We start from the raw sequence: 9,710 nt of genomic DNA, 5'->3' as shown, positions 1-9,710 counted from the left end.
AAATCATTGTGGTAGTATACTTCTTCAGCCCATCGTGACACAAACAAATTGATTTAATAAAGGAACCACTAGCATTTCAAGAAAGAGGAGCAAAACCAATGAATAATTAACTTTTTTTCCTCAGAAACGATAATCTCATGAGTTATACTTTGGAGTGATCCCCCGTGTGCTGTGTCCCACTTCAACTTCCAATTTCAGCAGGGACAGCTTCCAATTAAAGAGGCAAAATGCTGTTTCAGAGGGACTTTAAATGAGGCACAAGTCGCTGCTGGCCTCATTTCACATACAATGACGCAAAGACAGAAAAAGAGGAGAAGAAAAATACAGAAAGGTGCTGGATTAATTCATGGTCATTTCAATTAAACGAGTGAAAAATGGAATAGCTGACCCAAATTGTGGGATCACGAAACCTGACATAAAACTGTATTGAAAAATATATTTTACAGTTATATGGCAATCATGGGTCTATCTTGTTTGTTTCTGTCTGAAGTTATGTTTCATTTTAATTACATGGACATCGAAACACTCATAACTATTGGTCTTTCTTACGGCGTTACAATGCCCTCTGTTGGAATAAAGCTAAAACTACAATATAAAAATGAAGTTTTAGTTCTTATTAGCCCCATTGTTTCTATCGTTTTATCGAAGTGTGGTAAGTCCTTATTGCTAATGCCTTTGCTCACAAACCTAGAATGGATGATGCAAACCGACACATTATCCAGGTGAAAACAAAGTTGATGACATTGTAATGTAGAACAGTGGTTCCCAACTTTTTTTGACCAGTGTACCCCTTGAGCTGGTTTCCATGTGAAAAGTACCCCCTCTCTCGTGTGTGATTATTCGCCTTAATGTGTACTTATATTTAACCCTTTGTCTTTCTATCTATCCAACTGCTCATTTAAATAAAACAATTATTGTGAGTGTAAAAACATACCTTTTAATGAGACACTTGCGCTTGCTTGTCTTTCATAAGTCTTTCATAATTCCTTTTTTCACTGGGCTCCCCTGTGCCTGCGTCCGAGGCGACGGTAGCAGTAGCGGTAGCTGGACGTTTACTCCTGCCTAGCCATGCATCCATGTTTACAGTCGGTATGCAGCTAGAGGTAGCTAGCTTCGCGAATCGTGCGCGCCCGCAGCAAGAACGTGAACCTTTTTTTTTTTTTTTTTTTTTTTTAAAGCGCGCCACTTTATAGTCTTTTCATATTATGTGCATTGTAGTGTTACAATCACTGTGGACGAACTGCTACTCATGGAAAATAAACGTATGGCCTTACTAAAATTCATGATATAATACAATATAATAGAGCATAATTTTTTTTTTGTGTGTGTGGATACTGTAGGCTAATTTATAATCTTTCTGCGTACCCCCTGCAATACCCTCGCGTACCCCTAGGGGTCCGTGTACCCCCGGTTGGGAATCACTGATGTAGAATGAGCCTTAAGCAGGATTTTATTTTGGGGCCCCCCTTCCAATAACATAATAATAATAATAATAATAATAATAATAATAAATTACAATTACTAACGAATCAAATGAACAGCCTCTATCAACAGTGGAACAAGAACTTTATAGATCAAAAGTGGAACAATAACTTTACAGATGCACACGTCTGAAAAACTTTGTGGCATAAACAGTTTATGCCCCCAGAGAGTCTGGCAAAAGCAAATATTGTCTCACTAACAGTCTGCAACTGTCTTGGACATGATTCCAGTTCATATAATATTTGGTGATTCAATTCAAATAAAACAACGAATTCGTTTTCATTCTTGATGATTATTCTGCAGTGTCACGCAATATTTACCACTGCAACAGGCCCAGAGCTTTTCCAGCTAAATGAGTCAAACAAATGTAAATACATATGACATGATATGATATGATATGATATGATATGATATGATATGATATGATATGATATGTTTTTTCTGTGGGTGGGACATGCCCTCTTGGCAAAGTAGGGCTGCCTAAAAGTGGGTGTGGTCATGTGATGATTATAACCACCATGTGGTTGTTGAGGCCAGTTGACACCCGCAGTTTGTTGGGTCTGATCGGGAGCAGGTCAATACTATGGTGAGTAGAAAACACTCACATATCATATCAATACATGACTCCTGGTGAATATGTACGATGGCGTGAAAGTCTATTTTCTTCTCGCTTGTTTTCATGTTTTCATGATGAACCTACTTACTCCCGTGCGTCACACTCAAATCAGCCATTCCTTTTTATAAGTCATCATAATCTTGAAGGACTTCATCTTTATACATACGTGTTTTGTTTTCAAAGTACCTCGTCCTACATCTCTCAGATCTCTGAAAAACGAATTACTTTATTTGCACTTGTCAACAGGCCATTTATTGTACCTGAACCTATGACTTGTGCTGAAATTGGAGAATAAATGCGGTCTTGAACATCAAGCAGTTTCTTTTCATACACCGATCTTGAAATGTATCTTAATAATTGTAGTGACTCTCACGAGCTGTGTGTTTGACACGTATTCCAACTGACACGTTCTCATCCAACTTGCAAAATACAGTGAAATGTCAAAGAAAAAGGACTTTAAACTTGTGTCTTCAGTTGTTTCTCAATCTCACACACACTGGCCTTCATGTAACGTGTGTTCCTCTTTGCATGTAGTGTGCAGCAGCGGGAGACTGGAAGGCCGCCAACTCCATCTATGAGTTCTCTGCCAAAGACATCGATGGGAATGAAGTGTCTCTGGACAAATACAGGTACAGTGGATTTATTTTATTCCAGCATGAATGTCTGCTTCGTAGCAATACTAATCATTCAACATAATGGTTTTCCTTTTTTCTTTCAGAGGGTTTGTATGCGTCATTGTAAATGTCGCCTCTCAATGAGGTAAAACCAAAGTAAACTACACTCAGCTAGTCAAAATGCACGCCGACTATGCTGAGAGAGGTTTACGCATCCTGGCATTCCCATGCAACCAGTTTGCAGGACAGGTAATGTGTTTGGACATGGTCTGTATCTGAGCTTTGAGACAATATTTCAGTCATTACCTGTGAATATCGTTGGGCTGACAACCGGTTGTACATGAACTGGCACACCTTTGTCACTATTCACAACTGGTCACATGTAGTTTTTCTTATTTTGACTCATTCTTTGACCCAATGTGTCATAAGAGGATTCTTGTAAAATGACAGTGTGTAGCACACTGTTCTGAATTAACATTTCTGGTTATGCTCTGTGTAACAGCAACATTAAATGTGTGTGTGCGTGTAAAGTGCAACACACTGTTCAGGCAATTTAGTGGGCCATCCGTCATTCAATCATTTTATGGTTGTTGGGGCGCTGTAGCCGATCCCAGCTTGCTGGAGATGAGGACAGGAGAGCTCGCCATTCTTTCAAAAGGCAAACATTCACACTTAAGGGGAATCCACTTAAGGGGAATTGTCCCAATAGGGAGCCAGCTATTTTTTTTTTTCACTGTTTAAGTATATAGAGAGCATATATCTGTTCTGTCCAGATGGTTTCATTGATTCATTTGATCAATTTCCATCCTGATCTTTTCGTTCTCGTCACAGGAGCCAGGTACTGATGCAGAAATCAAGGAGTTTGCCAAAGGGTACGGTGTTGAATTTGATCTCTTCAGTAAGATTGACGTTAATGGAGATGACGCTCACCCTCTGTGGACGTGGATGAAGGCACAGCCTGCAGGCAAAGGATTCATGGGAAAGTGAGTGACACTCCTACATTCCTGTTTAACTCAATTGTTAGTGAGTGACATGGTGGATAAAGTAAATGACAGCCTTAAGCAGGATCAAATTTAATAGATCTTCATGGTGTTGATTAGGCTAGACACTGGAAGATGATTATTACTGGAATGTGGTGTTGGCACCACTGTTGGCTGTCATTGGTCTTAAAGCATCACTGTCCTGTATGCATCACGTCTTCAAACTAATCAAACTTGACAATTCAACGCAATCAGCTGTGATTTTTACCAAGGAGACATTGAAACCTGCTGAGACACATTAAGAGGTGCATTGCTTTGCTACAGGTACTTGTGGGTTTTCTGTAAAAGTTAAGACCGTACGTCACTCTGTTTTAAGTAAAATAAAAAAAAAATTCTCAATTCCTGCACATCCTCTTTTGAAAACAAAAACTCCATCATTAAATGCACCTTACTTGAACATCACCGATCAGTAGGCAGCTTTTGTATTTTTACCCTGGAATAGAAACTTGCAATCCTGTTGAATGTTGCTTCACTCCACCACTTGTCTTCCTCTTTCCTCCTCTTCTGCTTTGTGGACAGTGTGAAAAGTGTCAAACGTTTCAGGCCTTTAAATGGCCTTGGCATTGTATTTAAATGTTATGAGCACATCATCTGTATGTGGATGTGCTGTCAGGAAGGCATTTTCAGAGAATTTTGCTCGCTTATATAACTTCAATGCAACCGCCATCAAACTTCAGTGTGAAAGGTTTACAGTTTAAGTTGTTGTGCAGTCGGGCAGAAGATAATTCAGGGAAAACAAAAGCTTTTAACATTGTATTTTTTGTGTGGAGTCGTTGTTACTTTTTATACGTACTGATGCAGAGATTGATCCATCATTAGATGTGATCCTGTGACTTTGGCCTCTGATGAAATGTGACATGACTGTTCAGTTTTTTGTAAAAACATCAGACCTATGTCCCGTTTAACAAAAATGAGAGTAGTCTGGATCTCATCTGAGTGAAAAACAGTTTTGTGCTTTTCAGACTGAAACACTCATGTATGTGTCACATATGGACATAAGAAGTGCTCTGTATTTATCCATGTATATTCAAGTCAGCTCAACTGCCTGAGAAATCGAGATGCTCCTGGTGGTGATACTGGCATTATGTGTTGTAAAATAGATTTTTTTTTTCTCTGTCCACAGTAACATCAAATGGAACTTCACAAAGATAACCAGTTTTCATTGATGGGAACGATTGTTTTTAGATCCATCTTCACTAAATGCCATCATATTTCTTTGTCTTATTTCTAGTTTCTCATAAATAAAGAGGGTCAAGTGGTGAAGAGATACGGTACAACGGATAATCCTGTTGTAAGCAAAACTTTGTTTTTAATGGAACATATATTACTTTGTGACATATTTGCATATCTTCAGGCATTTTCCTCTTATGTTTAAATTTATTGGAAGATATTTTTTTTTAAATGACCAAGAAATAAATGAAGAGCTATTCAGATGTCATATTAAAGTTTCTGGTTGTTTCTCTGAACAGGTGGTGGAGAAGGACCTGCCAAAGTACCTGTAGCCATCGTCTGTGTGTTAGTGTGACTCCTGACCTCTCTCATGGACTTCTGGGTATTTGCATGTGGTGTCTGGACCAGTGACGGCCTGTCTGTAAACCCAGCTTTGGGAAGGGCATGGCCTGATGATCCTCAGCGTGCAGCTCACCTCCAGAGCCCACGTCAAATCTTTGTACGACCATGTGAGAGCACAGTCAGGACTTGCACAACTTAACAACCGACTTACTCCCGTGCTTCAAAATCAAATCAGCCATTCCTATTTCATCATAATCTTGATGGACTTCATCCTTATACATCCGCATTTTGTTTTCAAGGTAACTCATCCTACATCTCTCAGAGCTGTGTAAATCTACTGATTAAATTATTTGCACTTGTCAACAGGCCATTTATTGCACCTGAACCTATGACTTGTGATGGGAGTTGGAAAATAAATGTGGTCTTGAACATCAAGGAGTTTCTTTTCATACACCGATCTTGGAATGTATCTTAATAATTGTAGTGACTCTCACGAGCTGTGTGTTTGACATGTATTCCAACTTGCATTGAACCGTGGGAGTGAACTGGACAAACATACATGCATCAATCAGGAAGGCCTTTAAACCAGGGATATTTAAAAAAAAAAAACTTTTGGATCAATCCAATATTAATACTATATTGTAAAAGTAAATTAATTCTGTCTACATACAGCTGTGATTCAATGTAATATGGAGCAGCAATAAAATAAAATGAAGGTGAACTTTTACACAAACTACATGATGAGCAAGGAAACTGGCATGGCACAACATAGCAGGTGAGACTATCAAAAATGAATTGCTCAATTAAATATTTTATGAGGAAATGAATAGTTTGTTAATGCATAGAACAAAATGAATGTATTTAGACAGTGTTGATGCTTTGGGGTCATTGTATTCTGGTCAAACCAATTAAACAGGGATAGTAAACAAGACAAATCATTGACTGACTGAACTATTTTTAAGATAAGGCTATAACTAGAGGAGATATACTGCCTTCAGGCACATGTGGGTTGACTTGAGTTGCAAAGGGAAATTATTACAAACACAATACAACTGTTTTGCTTAAAGAAAAATAAATGCAACTTTATTTTCCCAGTTAATTCTTGTATATCCTGCCTTAATCAATATACATGTACATTTAATTTAAATAGAAATATACCGCAAAGATTGATTATGATGACCATCAGAGCTGGTGATAAATATTTGATCTCTTAACTTGGTTTTATAAAATGAAAACATGTTAGTTGGTCGTTAAATCCACTTTATTATGACGGTAAATTGAGAAAAGCTTTTCCATCAAAATGTGCCAACGCTGTTGTTTTGATCGTCATCTTATTAAAGAATCATTTAATTATGAACTTGTCACATCATATACAACAGATTTGATGACAGAAGTCCAGTGTTTGCGCGCGTGTTCAGCTCTGGTGGATTATCTGAAGGGATTGAACATAATACGTTGGAAATAGAAGTAGTAGTTTTTCATGTGGACAGTTATTTTCCCATAAGGATCGCGTCGCGTTGCATGTATTACTGCACGATTGTCAACGATATCTGGGCTTGTCCCACAGACAGGTATCGCATGTTTCCGGCGGTGTTCGGTTTCTGTTGTTTGCGCAGTCGGCTGCTTCTGCCGCTGCTGCGTTGACACGCGCAGCGCCGCCTGCGCGCGGATGATGACGCACGGCAGCGGCGGAGATGATCGGCGTGCGCCGCTGGCTCTCCCCCCGGCACCCCCCAGCCCAGGCCTCCACCCCCCAGGATAGATGCCAGCACCCCCCCAGATCACAGGGCCGCCAACCACCCAAGCCACAACGCCCCAGCCACAGATGGCCCCAAGAGCCCCGAGGCGGAACTACCACTCCCCCACAGGGCTACATGGTGTATTCAATTATTGGGGACCAGCTCCTATAAATCCAATATAACCAATAATGGTAAACGTGAGACAAATCATTAACTAATGATAGACTTCAAACTATGTTCAAAGCTATAAATATAGATAACAATAAATAAAAAGATATAGAATAAATACGATATCATACTAATATACTGCTATCAGGCTGCTGGGGGGGGGGGGGGGGGGGGGGGGGGGGGGGGTAGTGGAGAGTGACAATAGAGGGCGCTGTGGCGCTGCCTCTCCAGGACCAAGGAGACCAGGAGGGGTAGTAAAATCATAAATAAAATTGATAAACTGTGATAATGTCCGATATGTTTGCGCCAACAAATTTCACGTGGGCTCTGAACTATATGGGCTTCATTTTCTGGAGATAATCTTCAACGAAACTGCGAATTTCTTGATTTCACACTCTCTCTAGTAAGTGTGTGTCTGAGAGCCGCCCGAGGCGGCCTGTGAATATCACCAAGAGGCGCAGGTTGCCCCATCCAAGATGGCGTCACGCTGCGACATCAACTCAGATAGGAAAGCCCCATATATTTTAACACTGGATGTTTTATATCTAAGGGCAGCACCGGTCAACCAGGCATCTCCGCATATTATGTCTATTTGGGAAACAATGTAGATAGATAGAACCAATAACACATCTTTATGGATGCAAACTGCAACAACTTGTGCAGCAATATCTGCACACTTGAGATGTTGCTGCACAAGAACAAGGACAAGGCAAGAACAAGAGCGCCATCTGTCGTCAACTCTGAAAATCTTGTGTGAGTATCAGGATTCTTCATAAAAGTGAAAGGGCGTAGCCATGACAACCGACCAAAAATCTGATGGTTTGCCATGAAACAGGAAGTGATATTTAACTCTGCTCTGCTGTACATGGTGCAATGGCACCTAAAGTGACATGCTTGATTAAAGACATCGCCTAATGTAATTCATATGCCAATAGCCATACACAGACATAGCACCACCTGCTGGAATTAAGAAAGAGCGGGTTTTGACAGACATGCAGGGTCTGTATTGTGTTGTACGCAGTAGACAGGCGGACAGGTTACCTGCTGAGAACCCTCGTCCAGTGTGAAACCTGTCGGATTCTATAATATATAACATATTAAGACAATTCTGTGAAATCCTTTCTTGTAACCTGTGAAGATTGTTGGACAAAACCCATGCTTTTCCAGAAATGAATATAGATGGAACAATTGATATTGTTGCATCAATTATGAAATATTCATATGAAGTATTTAAATGTATAAGTGACCAGGTGAGTGTTTGTTATTCTTTTGCCAGAAGATTCCTGCTTTCTTTTGTGACCTCGTTTCTCCATAACAGTCACTCCTTGTACACAAATATGTCAAGAAAACAGCAAAAATGTTATATTTCTGAGGTAATCTTATCACACAGTTCTTCCCCAGTCTGCAACTGTTTTGGACATTATTCCAGTTCATAAAATATTTGGCAATTCAATTCAAATTAAATAACCAATTAGTTTTTAGTTCATTATTGATGATTAATCTACAGTGTCACACAATGTTTACCACTGCAACAGGCTCTCAGACAATAAAGGTAGAGTCCCAGAATTAATCAGTCAAGTAGTATACAACAGATATAACTAAAAGGACAAAACAATATGTAATTGGCTGAGTGGTAGGCAACTTGGTAACTTTTTAAAACAATTAACTGCATTGTTGACAGCATACATTCAATTTATGTGATCTTAGTAACATATTTGCATTCTTCAGACAAAAAATAAACATTAGTTAATGACAATTTAATCTGTGAAAAAAAATCGGCATATTCTCTGATCAGTGAAGAAAATTATTTTTGACAGAAATACAGATGGAAGAGTTTGAATATAGATTCAGATTGTGATCGTACCCAACGTGAGATTTTAAAATAAAAAATGCAGATTAAATTGTATGTAAACATTTAACTGAAATTCAGAAGATATTGAAAAAAAAATAAGATCCTGAAAAAGCTGCTATATTTAATCCGAACTGCATTGAATATGACAGTGTTTTTCAACCTTTTTTGAGCCAAGGCACATTTTTTTCTTTGGAAAAATCTCGAGGCACACCATCACCTGAAAATGGTAAAAAAAAATGTAACTCTGTAGCCTATATTAACAATATAAAGTCATTCTCATCAATTCTTTATCAACAGGAATCAAATAAATACAGAAAAAAGGTATTTCCCAATTTCTTTTTTAAAATTTTACTCACTCAGTGTGAAACCTGGGCCTGATGGATGAACACAGAGCTGATATCCTGGTTCACATTCTTCCTTTTCAAAAACTTCTCCATCACTGTCACTGACACAGTACTTTGGTACAAGATGGGAGCATTAGCAGGAGGTGGTGATTAACCAGACTGACGTCAGTTAAAGCCCCGTTTCCACCGCACTAAAAGTTTAGATTTCACCTGCAAAGTTCTGTGCTGCCATCTGAGTGGTGATGAGTATTGCAGGAGTTCAGGTTATGTGTTGCCGGAGGTTATTGAGGGTTATTGTTGGGGTTGTTGTGTGTGTTGATTTGTGCTTGTGTTGTGTTTTGGT

At 39.1% G+C, this 9,710-nt stretch overlaps 1 protein-coding gene across 1 annotated transcript; it reads left to right on the top strand.

Moving 5' to 3' along the window:
• Positions 1-2,040: 2,040 nt before the first annotated feature.
• LOC308135972 (phospholipid hydroperoxide glutathione peroxidase-like) lies at positions 2,041-5,661 on the top strand. The gene is made up of 7 exons (XM_080504151.1): positions 2,041-2,068; positions 2,633-2,727; positions 2,817-2,961; positions 3,544-3,695; positions 4,876-4,900; positions 4,984-5,043; positions 5,222-5,661. Exons 1-7 carry the CDS (start codon positions 2,066-2,068, stop codon positions 5,252-5,254), a joined length of 513 nt encoding a protein of 170 aa, XP_080360277.1. The 5' UTR covers positions 2,041-2,065; the 3' UTR covers positions 5,255-5,661.
• Positions 5,662-9,710: the final 4,049 nt, after the last annotated feature.

Source organism: Blennius ocellaris (assembly GCF_963422515.1).
Source record: "Blennius ocellaris genome assembly, chromosome: 10".
Classification (NCBI taxonomy): Eukaryota; Metazoa; Chordata; class Actinopteri; order Blenniiformes; family Blenniidae; genus Blennius; species Blennius ocellaris.
The sequence above is the reverse complement of the archived record's forward strand: the minus strand, read 5'-3'. Positions and strand labels throughout refer to the sequence as shown.